At 41.7% G+C, this 16,849-nt stretch overlaps 2 protein-coding genes across 3 annotated transcripts in view; one reads left to right on the plus strand and one right to left on the minus strand.

Annotated features, from left to right (window-relative positions):
- Positions 1-2,060: 2,060 nt before the first annotated feature.
- ANAPC13 (anaphase promoting complex subunit 13) lies at positions 2,061-10,374 on the minus strand. Of its 2 annotated transcripts, none has more exons than XM_015406663.1 (3): positions 10,126-10,374; positions 8,013-8,138; positions 2,061-3,823 (listed from the first exon to the last, which is right to left on the minus strand). In XM_015406663.1, the coding sequence occupies exons 2-3, from the start codon at positions 8,109-8,111 to the stop codon at positions 3,698-3,700; spliced, it is 225 nt and encodes a 74-aa protein (XP_015262149.1). In that variant the 5' UTR covers positions 8,112-8,138; positions 10,126-10,374; the 3' UTR covers positions 2,061-3,697. The 2 variants fall into 2 exon arrangements, with proteins under 2 accessions (XP_015262149.1, XP_015262157.1); XM_015406671.1 differs by lacking the exon at positions 10,126-10,374 and adding an exon at positions 10,055-10,120.
- A 100-nt stretch (positions 10,375-10,474) lies between these two features.
- CEP63 (centrosomal protein 63kDa) overlaps positions 10,475-16,849 on the plus strand; it is a 60,941-nt gene continuing 54,566 nt past the window's right edge. Inside the window, exons 1-2 of the mRNA XM_015406642.1 lie at positions 10,475-10,547; positions 13,751-13,819. Coding sequence (XP_015262128.1) covers positions 13,776-13,819 — 44 coding nt within the window. The 5' untranslated portion in view covers positions 10,475-10,547; positions 13,751-13,775. The remainder of the gene's footprint in view (positions 10,548-13,750; positions 13,820-16,849) is intronic.

The raw sequence follows: 16,849 nt of genomic DNA on the forward strand, positions 1-16,849 counted from the left end.
ACGGCAAAACAGAAGTCAGGAAAAGGGCTAAACAGTCCTTTTCTTTCTTCTCCGGTGCACAGATCCTCCTCCTGAAGCTGCATTTCTATAAAAGTAACAGCCACTAGGACATCTTCTGAGACACACTGGGCATTTTCTGACCCTGAGGAACAAAATGCGAGGGGTTTCAATGTCTTACAGCAGGAGGGGGAAGCAGGAAAGTCCTGCTTCACAAAGCATGCAGGTAGTTGACTATATTCCACTGGAGTGTAATACTCCTGTTTACTAAGGTCTTAGTCAGATCCTCCCCTTTGTTGGTGACCAAGACACACGACCTATTCAGTTGCAGCACCCCAATTGTGGAATGCCTTCCCCTTGCTCTTTGCTTGGCATTTCCAACAACAAATGAGGATGAATTTGTTCACCTAGGCTTTTTGTTAAAATATTCTGCTTGTTTATTGTTCAGGTACTTTGTTGTTGTTGTTCAGTTGCACAGTCGAGTCCGACTCTCTGCGACCCCATAGACCAGATCACGCCAGGCCTTCCTGTCTTATTTTCCATTAGTTAATTCTGTTCTGTTACTCCATTCATTTTATTTTTATTGTTCTATGGTCTTATATGGATTTACTTTTATTTTGGTTTAACTTGATTTTAGTGTGCTTTTTCAATGCTGCTTTCAGATAATTTCTACTGTGCCTTTTGGGGTGGTAGTTATATCAAGAACCTTTGGGCTGACAAGCAAGATAAAATGTTTCAAAACAAATAACCTCGACCCTCTATCAGTCTTCTCATAGACTTTACTGGAGATGAACTTTCTGATTTCCCATCAAATTAAATTCACAATGAATGAGAATACAATTAAGCGCCCTTCCCACATACTGAACAATGGATTTGCAATATTACAGTGCAAATAGGTAGCCTCACAGCCAAGTCAACTGTTGTACTTTTGTGACCTCTGCTGGATAATCAAAGGAAGCACAGAGTCACTGACATTGCATAGGATAGATTAATCTTCATGGCCGACTTGGAGCAATGCTTCCTAAACTCCCACCCACTCACATCACTCTTGTACTTGAGATACATTGATGACATTTTTATTGTCTGGACACATGGTAAAGAAGCCTTGGACATATTCCACCGGTCATTCAACAACTTTCACCCCACCATCAACCTGACAATGAATGAATCTATGCAAGAAATACACTTTCTGGACACTACTGTTAGAATACACAATGGACGCATAGACACCACCTTACACTGGAAACCTACTGACCAACAAACATACCTACATGCCTCCAGCTACTATCTTAAACATACAAAATGATCCATTGTATGTATACAGCCAGGCTCTATGCTACAGCCACATCTCCTCCAATCCCACAGACAGAGATTCTTACTTGAGGGATCTACAACAAACCCTTTTGGAACTGAAGTATCCACCTGATGAAATCAATAAACAAAGCCAGGACAGGCTCATTTAATTCTTATCTCATTATACACGCCAAGTCATTCTGTTCTTACTTATACCTAGAAATTAAACTTTGTTGGTCTTATAGAGGCCACTGGACACAAACTTGGTTCTCATATCTGTTGTTAATTCCTTTATTATCTGTATGCCAACTTGCTGCTATTTACATGTCTTACCAAATGTGTTATTCCAGTCTTAGCTATATTTATTGCTCAGTTACTTACGCATCGTGACTCTAATTCACTCTTCCTGGCAACTAACCCCCCCACCTGCATGTAATATTTGAGGAAATCTGTTTCAATGTATGTGAAGAAGTATGTCCATGCTGGGTCTCTGTTCTCGCTTGTACACAGGGATGAGTTTGGTTTTTCTTGGGGGTGCTGCTGGACTCCCATTTCATTCTCACATCTGTTAACTCTTGCATTTACGTGCTAATTTGCTGCCATCCATTGATCCTACCACCTATTCCAATCTCAGCTCTGCATATACATCTGGGCTCTGAGTGGGCTCTCCTAATGGCTTACCCCCCCCCCTTTTTCCTGTAACTAGCTTTTGAGATTTTATTCCAGTTTTGCCTGTAGAAGTGTGTTTTGCACACGAAAGTTTACACTTTAAATAAAACTTTGTTGGTCTCAAGGGTGCCACTTGACTCAAAATTTGTTCTATTGCATAGGATAGTTACTCAGCACCCCCTACCTCATTATAAGGGCTTCATCTGATTGAAAACATTTCTTTACTATTATTTATTGCTCAAAGAACAACAGGCGAGCTAACAGAGACATGATTTTTTTAGTCTGGTGCCTTCTTGGTCATGGCACCAAAGCTCTGGAACTCTCTCCCCAGGGAAACTTGACTGTCCCCTTCTGTTGCCGTCTTCCACCAGGGAGTGAGGCCTTTATTTCCTCTGGCATTCCCTCAATGATCCCTCCTTCTTTGTATGTATTTTAACTCTCTTTTTAAACTCTTTTAAACATTGTTTTAAAGAGGTATGTTTTGGAGGGGGGGGTTAACTTTAATGGTTTTCTAAGGTAATTTTATCACACACGTTTTAAATTGTTAGCCAACTTGGTGGCCTTTGCAAGGGCAGAAAGGTGGGATATAAAGTTTGTAAATAAACAAACCTGGCAGTAGGCCCACTCAAATAACTAAAGAATTGCCAATTTCATTTGCACAAAGAATGGACCTGCAGGGCTCAGCTGTTAGATTGACCCTTCTTTTCCAGGATTTATAAGGCTTTGGGCACTGCAGTCCCCCCTATTACTCTGGCTTCAATCCACTGAGCATTTCTGTGGCCCGAAGGGTTTTTGCCCACAGAGCACAACTCTCTCACCTCTCCCACTCCAGCCCAAAATGTCCTCGAAATGCAGTTTCTGGGGGACCGAGGATCCCCAAGAAAAGCATTTCCAGCTACATTCAGAGAGGGGAAAAAATCATACTCCATGGACAGAAATCCTTCAATCTGCCGAGATGTCCTGGTGGCTCTAATCAACCCTCTTTTTCACTTCAGACACAGATTACAAAGTTTAGGCGAAATGGGTCCCTAAGCAAATGCAGCGTTGTTGCTGTGATATCGTTCTACCTTTTTGCTCCCAGGGGAAATATCCGAATGATAGCCATTCCTTCCAAAGGAAGACTGTTACATTCCAAATGGATGCAGGTCCACCACTGTCAGTTTCCAGCTGTAGATGGTAGACGATGGACTGTGCAGTGGGGAAATAAAACCAGTCTCAGTATAAGATGTTTATGAGCCTGCCAGCATGGAATTCCCACCCCTCTGGCTTTGACCTGTCCCATCTTCTTCTGCAGAACTTCTTTCTGTTCAGACACTAAGAAGGAAAAAGTGAGATGCTTAAAGATTCCCCCCCCCCAACAGATAAGGATCTTGGGTCAAAAACCTTGCCCACCTTACCTTGCCTTACAATATAAAAGGCCTCACAACCAAGTGCCAAATAGAGACAGACATTTACCATCTACATTTTGCTGATGTTTATTACTACAGTGATAAGATTTCATATTAATGGTTTCTATTGCATAACCTAATCCTGAGGCACCATTAAAAACATACAAACCCTGATATCTGGAAATCTATTTCTAGGAAATGTCAACGAACTGAAAGTTGTGTGGAGGTGTCAAGGCCAAAAGTTGGATCACTGACTCAGGAGCAAGAACTTTTCTTTCCATCTTAAGAGTGATGAAAAGTTGCCAGAAACATTTTCTAGAGAAACTATAATAGGAAGTATTACTGATAGACTAATTTCCTGTTGGAGGAATGTTCTCATGAAGATACTGCAATGCCAAGTCAGTCCATTTCATTTCTTGTTCTTTCACAGATTCTGTGGTGCCACCATTGTCTTGCTCTGGCTCAGGAAGCTCGTTCTGTGAATGGAACAAAAGCATTTTAAAACATAACACACAGAGAGAAATATTTAACACAGAGGAACGTGGGAACCAATAAATGTGAAAGCAAGAAAAACAGGTATGCTAGCTAAACATGCCACTCCAAACATGGCTATACATGCCCTGGAATAATTTGTTCTTAGATGTATGGTGATCTTTCATGTCTGAAAGCAGGGGCCAACTGAGGTTGCTTGGAGCAGAAAGGATACAGGGCAGGCTTATTGCTTCAAGCTTCCTTCACTCAGCCACTGACAGCCAGATGATGCATGGGGGCAGGGCGTCTGGGCTTGGAGCAAGAAGTATGTCTCCAAGGCTTTCCTCCCCAGGCCACTTTTTTGGTTCAATGGGCTACCTTGGTTTCAGCCAACAGCCAGATAACAAGCAGCCATGTGTAGCTTTGAGGAAAAAGTCTGCTTAACTGTTATTTGTCCTGGGACTCCAGGTGGGAGAGAAGAGACATGGCAGCCAAATCCACACACGTGGTCTGCCTTGGGCTCAATGCTTTTGGGAAGCAGCCCCCCCCCCACTTTCCCACAGCATTGGGGTGCATTTGTGAACTGCTATTTGCTTGAGGACACTCTAGCTCTGACTAAGATAGCCACAGAGGTGCTTTTTGGACCAGAATTGGAAGATGTTCTAACTCAGCAGCTGTGCATTTGGCAACAGACACATGACTCTCATCTTTAGAGGCCTCACAAACATCTCTGTCTTGTTGTGTCTATTGATCTTGCTGCTTAACTTTTCCTTTCTTGGTCCAGTATTAACTTATTGGTTATCTTATTGTAGTATGTAATATTGTAACGTGTACCTCCAACTGTTTGACGAAGAAGGCCCCCAACAGGGCGGAAACACGTCAGGTCATGTGTATTGGCCCTTGTGTTCAGCCCACTTGAACTTTTCAACGAGGCTTTCATTGGGCCCTTATTTGTTTTTAGCTGCCTTTCTAATGAATACATGTATTTTTATATATGTTTTAACTAGGTTTTTAATATTGGCCCTTTATTAGACTTCTTTCTTACCCTTGTGGTTCTTGATTCCAGTTTTTGGGTCAAGTTTGTTTTCCCCTACCCACCTCTTACTGCATTTGCGAACCTACCAGGATTTTGCCAGCTTTTCTCCAGTCTTTCTCAAACCTGGTTTGCTGTGATCTTCTAACAAAAATCCAGTAAAGTCCAAATGGTTGCCCCGTGGTTGGAAAAGTTCAGATTTTCCTGGCCACATAGTAGCCATTTTCCCTGACACTGCCCCCGCAACAGCCATTTCCTCCCCACCACCACAAGGGGTCCTTTGGGTCGTCTTAAAATCAGCAATTGAATATTGTTATGGCAATATGTGTAACAGGCTCTCTGAATTCCCAGCTTTCATTTTTAAAAGTATGTATTTAGTCTCTGCTTTTGTGGAGATTTAAGGGGAAAGGTATATCTCTGGAATGGAGGAAGGTAGAGACTTGTTATAAGGGTATATTAATATAACAATATTCAATTGCCAATGTTTTTTTAAAAATGAAAGTGCCCCAGTGGTCCAGGGAAGTAAGATGACTGCTGCAGGGGACTGGAGCAGAGAAACTGAGGGGAAACCTGTCATGTCACGCAGAAGCCCTGTTGCCACTGCAGTGTATTGGCAACTGCAGCAGCAACAGGGAAACCACAGAAGCCTGTACCTGTGTGGAAACCACATAGTGGAACTAGTGACTGCAGAAAAAAGATTCTGGGTTTCAATCCTTTTGCCAGCATTCCTTATTATACCAGATATTAAGCATAAGTGATCTCCTGATCTGGCCATCTTGAGTCTCACCTAAAGCCAGAAGTTTCAAGACCTGAACATACATAAGAAGAGCCATGTTGGATCAGACAACCAAGTACCTCTAGGAAATTTTACTTGCTTGTAGAAAGGGCTTGACTGCCTGAATTCTGGTCAGTAGAAAGCTTTAACTATATTTGTATATAGTTTAGAAATACATTTCTTATTTGTTATTTGACTGCTTTAAAGATAAGCTGATCAAATGGAAGATGCGGAAAATTTAAAGCTTATTAGTTGTTGTAGATTTTCTGAGCTGTATGGCCGTGGTTTTGGCATTGAAGTACCTGACATTTTTCTAGCAGCTGTGACTGGCATCCTCAAAGGTATAACACAGAAAAATGGAGTACTCTCTGTGTCAATGTGAGTTTCTGTGTTATACCTCTGAGGGTGCCAATCTGTCAGACCCCACAGCTGGCAATCAAGTACACGCTTGTAGAAAGGTTTTACTTTATTGAAGCCATGACGTACTGGAACATAGCCACTGTTCAGAATACAGAAATGGGCTGTGCAAGGTATAATAAAGCAAGTTCATAATTCTAGTAGCCAATAGATAAGATTCCCGCGCGAGCGGCTGGAGTGTCTTGCTCGCGCCAAAACCCTGAGAACCAACGTTCCCTCCAAAGATAAACAATTCTACTATTCCCACAGATGAGCGCATGTGAATCTGGTTAGACATGCGCAAGGGAGGCTGGAGGAGGAGGGGGTCCTAAGGTAACCACTACTTCTACTTCTATTAACCTTTGGCAGCTTGCTGACACAATCATAGCTGCTGGCGAAACGTTAGGTACTACAATGTCAAGACCACCACCATACAGTCCGGAAAATCTACAACTAATGAAGTCTGGCTGTAAAAGCCTTCAACAACATATTAATTTAAAGCTTCTTTGTCTTTTCAATTTTAGCAAGGGGGCAGGGAAAATAAAAGAGCATAAAAGAGAACCTAGTTAACTAATCTGACACCACACCATTTGCCGTCTGCCAAGGCCATCATTATTTTATTTATTTATTATCAAATTTGTACCCCGCCCTCCCCACAAAGCAGAATGGGCGGCTCCCATTCTGGAATGAACTACTGGCTATGTACTTTGCATATCTGCCCCAATAAGTCTAGAACTCCTTATATCTGTGAATGTCTGTTTTCTTTCTTAAACTGCTACAGTTGCAGAGTTTGGACTGTGACCAACAAATTGCCTCTAGGGCCTCACAAACAAGGCATGAAAACAATGGTCACTTCTGGTTTATCCCCGTGGTACCAACAAGTATGGTGCCTCTGTACAGAGAAGTCCTATTTTGTTGTAATAGCTATCAATCATTCATAGACTTGTCATACCAGAGGATTCAGTTTATAAAAATTATAAAAACCACCCAAAGTGATTCCAAAAAAGAACATCAACTTCCTATCACCATCTGATAAAGATGGCCCCTATGTCAACATTCAGGTTCAAAGATAACAAAGCATAGAACTACACCAAATAAGACCAAAAACCAGTAACCCTTTCTTTTGACTCTTTAAAATATTATGCCATAGTGAACAATGGGAAGTGGGGGGGAAAAGGATTTAAAGGTCGATGTCCATCCAAGAAGCAGATTAAAGAGTCCATGAAAGAGGTGAGATAAGAAAGCTGCATGCCACACCCATAAATTATCTATATGATTATACGTTTTCACTGCCACAAAGTCTCTATTGCTGTGTTGTGATTAATAGGTTCGTTTTATTTGGTTTTCAATACATTTACTTATGATTTTTATTCTGGTGAGACTTTTCAGGTCTAATTTTCAGGCCAGTTTGGTGTAGTGGTTAAGTGTGTGGACTCTAATCTGGGAGAACCGGGTTTGATTCCCCACTCCTCCACTTTCACCTGGCTGGATGACCTTGGGCAAGCCATAATTCTGATAAGAGCTGTTCTTGAAAAAGAGCAGTTTCTGTCAAGAGCTCTCTCAGCCCCACCTACCTCACAGGCTGTCTGTTGTGGGGAGGGGAAGGGAAAGGAGTTTGTAAGCCACTCTGAGACACCTTTGGGTTGTGAAGGGCGGGGTATAAATCCAATCTCTTCTTCCTCTAATGGCAGGATGAACATTTTTAATAAGTAAAAGAGAGTTAGAGGCAATACTCCAACTAAGCTGTGGAGTCTTGTGTGTGAAAATTCTACTTTGTATGCTACTGGCATTAAAGTTGTGAGTGAGCGATTTGGCTACTGCATAAATTAGTTTGCTCTGGAGCCATCCTTCCTGAGCTAAAACAAAAATGTGTGAGCTGGTGGCTAAAAAACTGTGAGCTAGCTCACACTAACTCAACTGGGAGGGAATACTGGTTAGAGGATTGACACAGCAAAACCAATCTAGATTAATACTTCATATGCTCACTTACCAGTGGTATTGCCACATCTTCATATGGTAATTTATCTTCCCTCCATGCATCATCAATCAAATCCAGTATTCTCCCATCTCTCTGCACCTCACTGTCCATCTCTGTACAATTTAGTAAGAGCTACATCTGTGATATAGAGAAAAAAATTTCCTATAATCTCATGCCCAGTTCTCATACACAAATATTTTTTAGAAAATCCCATGGCTCCACCCACAAACCTGGCTACCTCATGGCTCACCGCTACACATTTATGGATAAACTTATAAATAAAGGTAGCAGCATTGATCCCCATACAGATGCTTGAATTACTGTATTGCAAAATTCCCTGCATTGTTAGATCAGCTTACTTTTATGCAGGGCTTTTTTTCTGCGAGTATGCGCCAGAATGGAGTTCCGGAACCTCTTTGACAAAATACTTTTTAAAATGTTTAAAAGTTCGTGAGTTTTCAGTATACAGATTGAAAACTTTTCATTTTCCTCTTGAGAGTTCCAGCACCTCTTCTTCTTCTTCAAAAAGCCCTGCTTTTATGCTTCCTGTTGTTTAACAGTACAATCCTAGAAAGAGTTCACCCTTCTGAATTTGTTTGTCAGTAAGTTTAGAAGAGTGTAACTCTGTTTACGATTGAGCTGCGCTATTAATCCATAAGAACACCCGTTCACTTATTCCATGGCTTGTTGTGGAGCTTTCAATTTTTATTTATGTATATTATTTATACTCCACCTTTCTCACAGGGACTCACAGGTAGATTATACAGAGTGAATCAATAAAATCAATAAGTTGGGACATTCAATAAACAATGAAATAGGATTTGGGTTGCAGATCCAACCAGAAGTCTAAAATACAGAAGCAAAGCGTAAGTGTTAATGTGACACATTAAACAATGAAAAATTACAAAGTGGGAGCAAATGCACAGCAAACTATACACAATAGTAAGACTACAGTCCACAATAATTTATCCAAGTAACTTTGTGAAGTATTTGGTACAGTGCTACCCTACTGTCTGTGGAGAAAAGCCCTCTTGAATAATTCAGTTTTGCACAGTTTGCAGATTAATGGTGGGATTTGTGACTAAAAGCTTTGGGAAAGTACATAATACCTGCACACCATTCATGGAAATGCTTTGGATTGCCTAGAGGTCCAGCTAAAAATAGTTTTTCCTGGGATTTTAAATTGTTTTACTTTTTGCCCAGTATCTTGTATGTTGTAATCCGCTCTGAGCCCGCTTGCTGGGTAGGGACAGATAAAAACAAAAGCAAACAAACAAACAAACAAAAAACTAGGAGAAGGTACCACAGCTTCTGCATCCTAATTTTCATTATGAACATTTTACTGGAAGTTTAAAGAATGTTTTAAAAATAAGAAATTATTAAATCATACAGATTTGTTAATGTCAAGGTTTTTTTCTTCTTCTTTTTTTAGATTTGTTAATGTCAAGGTTGACCTTCCAAAAACTTCTATTACATTTAAATATTTGCTCATCTTTAACATTCTACTTTTATGCTTGCCAACCTCCAGGTGGCACCTGGAGATAGGGTTGCCAAGTCCGATTTACCTTGCCGGCGGGGGACTCCAGGGTGGCTCCTGGCGTGTGCACGTCACATGGAAGTGACGTCATGATGCTGGGCACGCTGGGGGCGGGGCCACGACCATACAAGGGAAAACCATAGTTTTCCCTTGTATGGTCGTGGCCCCGCCCCCAGCGTGCCCAGCATCATGACGTCACTTCCATGTGACGTGCACACGCCAGGAGCCACCCTGGAGTCCCCCGCCGGCAAGGTCTACTTTGGAGGGTCAACTCTATGGCATTATACCCTGTTCAGGTCCCTGCCCTCCCCAGGCTCCAAATCTCTAAGTATTTCCCAAGCCAGAGCTGGCAGAGTAACCCTACCTCTATTAAGAAGATATTGTAATAGCAATCACTATGTTTAACGAGTTAATGTTTAAGATTACTAAAACTGATAAAGACCACAGGTTTAGGGGTTTTTTTTTAATTAACAACATCAGATTCTTGTCTTTTATGAAGGATGAATAAAGATATTACCTCTCCACTCCCAATCTGGCCAAAAGAATTCAGAAACAAATTGCAGATGCGAAAACACGCTTCCACTTTACCCTTATTTCATCGTCGTGGCCAATTTTTCTTCCACAGCCTGACCTCTCGAGTGTAGCAAACAAGGCGGGACCGCTCTCCTCTTTTTACGCCGACTGACGACGAGCAGAGAGACCGACCGTCTGCTCAAGCGCCCACTTTTCACACGGCGCCACATTCGGCCATCAGCCGTTCCTCTTCTCCCACTCCAGCTCCTCCGGTTGCCGCCAGGGGACGATTATTCTGCACACACACACCCTCACCGCCGCCAGCCCCTCTAGCAAACGCAGGATCTGACGTCATAACCGGCTCGTCTAGGGGACGTAAACCATAGAGATGACCCTGAAGCGGGGGGGGGGGGAAAGGCGGATGGTTCAAGTCGTCTGAAAACCGCAGGGGTTTGTCCGAGGCTGTGAGAGGCCAGCATTGCGTCCTAGCTGGAGAGGTAACGGTTTTAACTAGCGGTGAGAGCTCTGCCCTAATCGTGGCGTTTCTGAGGGAGTCCTCAGTGGGGGAGAGGAAGAATCAGACTCTCGCTTTGTCGCCTTTGCCCGGCGGTGACGGCTAGCTCGACGGCTGTGGACTCAGCTGCTACCTTGAAGCATCTCTCGTCACGAACGTGGACGGCGTCTTTTGTGAACGCTCCTGCCATAAAATAAAATGATTTTGCTGGCACTTCGCCACCGCTGATCCTCCTCACGCTTTTTATTCTGTGGCTCTTCGCGCGCTTGTATTGCCTTGCTTGGGCTGCCAACTCGTCAGTCAGCCTTCTGCAGGTGTACCTTCAGCCGCACTCAGTAGGGTAGCCAAGCTCCTGGTGGTGGCTGGAGATTTCCCACTGTTACATCTCATCTCCAAGGGATAGAGATCAGTTCACCTGGAGAAAATGGGTGCTTTGGGAGGTGGACTCTATATTGTACCCCATTGAAGCCCCTCTCCTCCCTAAACCCCTTGCCGTCTTCAGGCTCCACTCGGAGCTGGCAACCCTAAATTGCAGCCGGATTGAACAGCCGAAACTGGGGTGGTGTGAAAAGTTTGACATTCTAGTTCCTGCATTTCAAGCCTATGTTACAAACAGCTGTGAGGGAGGGTTGAAAAGTTGGCATCTGTGGTCCTCCTTGCTAAGGTGTTGTGACCAACTCGTTGGAAGACATAGATGTGTTATAATCCATGCTTATTCGGAAGTAATTGGAGTTTATTTCCTAATAAATGTACTTAGGACCACAGCATTATATACTTCCTGTTTGTATTGCTTATTCTGGATGTCTGTCAATTAAAAATTAAACAAAGACACCCCTTATCATTTGCATTTTTGTTATTCAACTACTATGGCAAAAGGATCAACTTGAAATATGTCCCTTCTCTGACATGATAGATTATTAGCATATTAAGTTTTTAATCAGAATGAGTCTAAAATTGATGACATAATGAATAAGACAGCATTTTTCTGATCTTTGTGTTATGAGCATTTATTTACTTAGCTGTTACAACTAAATAGAAAATGCTAATAAACTGAAGCTGTTTAAAGTAGATGTTGACTTAGTAGTATGCACACTTTAGGGGGAGGAAGTAGGTTTTATTTTAAAATAAACGTATTTAGGATTGAGCAACAAGGTGGTGAACCCAAGTATACTTATATGGGGATAAATATGTTTACCTGGATGTTTGCATCAGTCCATAGTTGTCTTTATTATTGGGTCAAGTGAAAGAGGGAGGCTTTGTGCAGTTTTCCATGGTTTTTTCACCTAAGCTGCAGTTCCCTCATTGCACCTGTGCTGTTCCTGAGAGTTCCCTGAGCCCCCAAAGCCCAATTTTCACTTGGTTCAGGGACATTGAATACGGCATGGGGAGCTGGGAAAGATCTGTTCAGTTAATCAAGCTCTGCTTGTGTTTTTATGCGTTGGTGGTGAGAGGAGTGAGGGAAGAGCAGTTTGTTTGACAATTACATCCATGAGTAATGGCACCAGTGATAGTATTGGAAGATTAGCTCAAATGTAAGCCATGTTGGTCTAAAGCAGCAGAACAAAGTTTGAGTCCAGTGGCACCTTTAAGACCAAGAAAGTTTTATTTGAGGTATAAGCTTTTGTATGTATGCACACGTCTTGATATTTCGCTATTATCTGAAGACGTGTGCTTGCAAGTATGGTGTGCTGAATGTCCTTTCTGCTAGGGTGATGACTACATATATTTGGGCATGCACAGCGTACTGATGCAATCAAAGTTAGCAGCTTAGCAGGAAAGACTGATTTAGGTTGGGTTGCAAATCTTAATAAAATAGCTTTTGCTAAAAACTGGCTTTTGTTGGAAGCATGGGAGAAATAGCATGAACAGTATATAAATAAAAACATTGCAATAGCTATTGAACTCTTGAAAGAATGATAACTTCCACCTACTGTTATTTGCTGCTGTTGTTTTTTTACCTTATCAGAAATGAAAATCTTAGTAGCTAGTGTATCAGGAAAAAGTAACTGAAATGATGCATCTCTTTGGCCCATCTAAGTTTGAAAATGCTAGAAGACCGCCTTAAGATCTGTATATGGTTTACAATCAAGAAGTTAATGTTCAGATTTGAAAATTAATGACAGATTACATTCTAGTTCAGGATAGATTTGTATGCTCAGAGTTGAGCAATTCTCATGTAGGTCTGGACTCAGGCAGACTTGATTTGTTAACTTCCCCATTTATTGTGGAACGAGGGCTATGTGATTTAGGTGTCCATTCTTGTAGGCTTTTGTGTGGAGGAACTGGATCAAATGTTACTTTATACTGTGAGGAACAGTGTGCCTTGTCCTTTTAACATGAATGCCAGTGCTTAACTGGATGAGTGTCTAAACTGACCTTTAGATTTGTCAGTCCTAACAGATAGTGGTGAACTGTCCTTGTTACCCAAGATCTGTCAGCCCTGTATGCATGCAGCAAAAAATGTTCTAAAGGTATGATTCTGCAAAAAGATATTTCATTAGGATGGGTGCTTTTAATTTAAAAATACTCTTAAAATGTAGTGTATATTCATTGCCTTATAGTCCAAATTAAGCAGGCTGTTAAGACATACACATGAAATATAAACACACATCAGAATCTCTTGTATTAACTAGATTCCCCCCTAAAATGTTCCAGGGGAGGTTTGAAAGTCACCTACATTAGTTCTGTCTCTGAAGGTAAGCACATCTGTGTTTGGATGGGCAATGCCTCATAACCCCATATCTTTTGCCCTGAGAAAGCACTGGGTACAAATTCAAAATAATGAAACAGACAGCATGCAACCTGTTCTAGTTATTTAAACCCTTGCTACTGGTAATCTAAAATGTTTAGATGGAAGAGATTATATCACTGTGCTATTCTGTCTTTTTGGTCAGAAACCATGAGAACACTGAACTAAAATGCTAGCAAAATCTAGTGTTAAAGTGAGTGGTAACTCTGGCTTCTTTTCCTTAGTTTTATTTATTATCTGTCGAACATTTGGCCTGTAAATTTATTGAAGTGACAACTATTCCCTTCATTCTTATTGTAAATTGTGTAATTCTTTACTTTTTTCTTTCCCTTTCCCAATTGTCAGACACACGTCACATGTTTTGCAGTCAGTTGGAGAGGGATTGGACATGGTGATGAATTGCTTTAATGTAACCTTTGCTTTGTTTGATTTCTCAGCTGCCCAAAAGGATGTGATGTCAGAATGGAGGCTTTGCTAGAAAGAATGCAAAGGCAAGGACAAGGCAGGTATGTGTATACTGCTTCTTGTTTAATACATGGACTTCATGGTCCAGCTGCTTTTTTTCTGCTATATTCTCACTGTACAGAAGGCAAGTGAGGAGGGGGATGTGTCTCAGTGGTAGAACAACTGTTTGATACTGATACTAGCTGGATTACTTGGAATCAAGTCTTGCATTCAGTGGCACTTATTTTCCAAGTAAATGTGTTTAGAACTGTACATTTTACAGACCGGATAACTTCAATTTAAATAAGATTGAAAAACAAGGTTATTACTCTACAGACTTCTTGAGTTTATTTTGTCTGAGATGCGTATTTGATACGTTCTAGTATGATGACGAGAAGGGAATGGGTTATCAAGCATGTCCAGTGCATCCTAGAAAATATTTCAGAGCCTTGTGTATATGTTTACACTTTCTGTTCAAATGATCAGATTGCTGAGTTGGCAAGGAATACATTTTGTCAACTTGAGCTAATATGCCAGTTGTAGCTCTGAGGGTAGAATTATCTGCCCACAGCTTCATTTGGCTTAATATCAAGGTTTAGCTCCTGTAATACATTCTGTTTGGGGGTCCCTTTGAAAAGTGTCCAGAAAACAGAGTTGGTTCAAAATATGACTCCAAGGGGCCTGATGGGGGCATAAGAGCATACAAAGAGTCCTACTGGATTAGACCAGTGGTCCATCTGGGTTCACACAGAGGCCAGCCAGTTGCCTGGAGGGCCAACAAATGTCCATTGCAGGGAACATATAAAGTAAGTGCTGTGTCAGCTGCATTGCCAGTTTGTTTCTGGGTACAATTGAAGACCTTTAAAGCCCTAACCAGCCTATGAGCAAGGTACATGCCTCTGCCCTTCAGATCTACCTCTAGATCTCTTGTTGGGACTGTGTTTTATTTGCCCCTGATGATGGAAACAAGACTGGATAAGCAGGATAGGACTTTCTCAGACTCTGGAATCCTGTTCCTAAGATTAAACAACTTAAACGAGGCAATCACACCTGATAAAACACCTGGCCTCTTGTTGCTCAAGTACAACCTTGTCTTCCTCCCATTCTGCCGATGGGGAGGGGGCCTGAGCTGGTCTTGGGCCCCCCCCAACCCCTTGTAAGGGGGGGTCATAGCCTGGGGCGTGAGAGGTGCCTCTCCCAAGGCGGAAGCCAAAGGATCGAGGCACTTCTTTGTCCCATTAGGTCCCCGCAGCACAGAGCCAGCAATGGCATTTAGAGGCGCACACCAGCCAGAGCGTACAAGTGATCTGAAGCAAGAACCTCTCTATCTACCTAAACGCAACCAAGCCGTACCAAAGTCCCAAAATAAGCGGAAGGGGGAGGGGAAAGCCTGAGCCCAAAAAGACTGAGTAAAGCGAGGGGCAGAAAGGACGGCTTGGGGAAAAAAGCGTATTTTGATTGAAAATGGTGTTAACTAGTGAAAAAGCGATAGACTATCGGACCTTTTGAGACTATTTGAACTTTTCTCTTACTGTAAACAACGATCCAGCGTGCACAAAGAATGGCGGCGAAAACGAAACCTATGATGGGAACTGCCAGCTTTTCTTTTCCGGCGTTAACCTGGAAACAACCATAGACTTTCTTAAATTATTGTAGCAGACCTGTGCCACCTACTGGACCAGAAGACGAATTCCAGTGTGGAGACTGCAAAAGGAACTTAAAGAAACCCTAGCGAGAACAGACTCTGTTCACCAAGCGAAAAGATTCCTGATGCAGCAAGCACAAAGAGAATGGTCCTGAGAAAGCAGAAAATGACAAAAATGAAGAGGAAGAAAAAGAAAAGGAAAGTCTTGACATCAACCTGAACATCATGGCAGAATCCTTTGATTTTGATCAAAAATAATTTGGTCTCCCATAAAAACTTAGGAGGAAAAAAATAAGCAAAATAGATTGACTTTGTTAGTCTCATCGATATCTTTATTCTATATGTTAAAGCGAATGCTACACCATAATCACCAGAGATTGTTTGCTGTCTAACTAGATTTTGTTGTTGTTGTTAATAATTCTCACATTTTACTATTTGCAGAATTAGAGATGTTTAAACTAGCTTAAAGTACTGTAACCAAGATCCTTGTTACTCTGTATTTTAGGTTGTTCCCTTTCCCTGACCCTGTAGAGTTGTAGTTTTAGATAAGCAATACAAAATTTTAAAAAAGAAAGAAGGTGAGAAGATGTTTCTACTTTGAAAGGCATTTGGAGGAAAGTTAGTTCTTGTTGAATTAGACTCTTCTCTGATGCTGCTATTCCTTTGTTTTATTGTTTAATTGATCTGTGATGCTGCTGGGGTTTTAAAATTCTTTGTTTGCTTCTTCTGGGCACCATTTATTTAGTGCAGGGGTTCCCAATATGGTGCCCATGGGCCTCACAGTGCCCGCCAACACTTTTTCTGATGCCCACCAAGTGTTTTTAGGAAGTGTGTGGGGCCAGGTAGAGCTTTTGCCCAGCAAGGCTTCTGATTGACTATTGGAGATTGGATTGATTGTGCAGATTTTTTTTTAAATGTTGCTTTTGCAGCAGCTGCCACCACAGCACAAGGATCTACAATGTGTTACTGATGTTAAGCTGTGGCAATCATTTTATGTCTGGCTCTGCCTCCTGTAGCAGCCATTTTGTTGCTGCATGCACCAGAATTTCAAATGTGCCATAGGCTCAAAAAGGTTGGGGACCTTGGATTTCGTGTAATGGTAGGGGTACACATGCTCTAAAGAAATAGATGAATTTTTCTTTGACGAATTTGTCAATCTCAATTTGCATTACTTTTATTTATTTTATTTATTATTTGCATTTATATCCTGCCTATCCTGCGAGCAGGCTCATGGCAGGTAACATCTTTATAATAAATACAATTTCAATTTAAAACACAGTAAAACATTCTAACAATTTAAATAATGGGTACAGCTTGAAACAGCATCAGTTGGTTATAAAGTTTTGGTCCGATGGTGCGGTGAGTTAAAGGCCAGTTGCCGGTGGTCAGTAAATAAATGGGTGACAGCAACCTCAGGGAGGCCATAAATGGGCGCCCGCTGCCTCAA

This window comes from Gekko japonicus, unplaced genomic scaffold, assembly GCF_001447785.1.
Source record: "Gekko japonicus isolate JY-2015 unplaced genomic scaffold, Gekko_japonicus_V1.1 scaffold1947, whole genome shotgun sequence".
In the NCBI taxonomy this organism is placed as follows: Eukaryota; Metazoa; Chordata; class Lepidosauria; order Squamata; family Gekkonidae; genus Gekko; species Gekko japonicus.

Bases quoted from the DNA above. Each gene is read 5' to 3' on its own strand.
- ANAPC13 (XM_015406663.1), bottom strand. From the start codon at position 8,111: ATGGACAGTGAGGTGCAGAGAGATGGGAGAATACTGGATTTGATTGAT. The intron at 3,824-8,012 runs GTAAGTGAGCAT...TTCCATTCACAG, and splicing joins AAGATGTGGCAATACCACTG to AACGAGCTTCCTGAGCCAGA.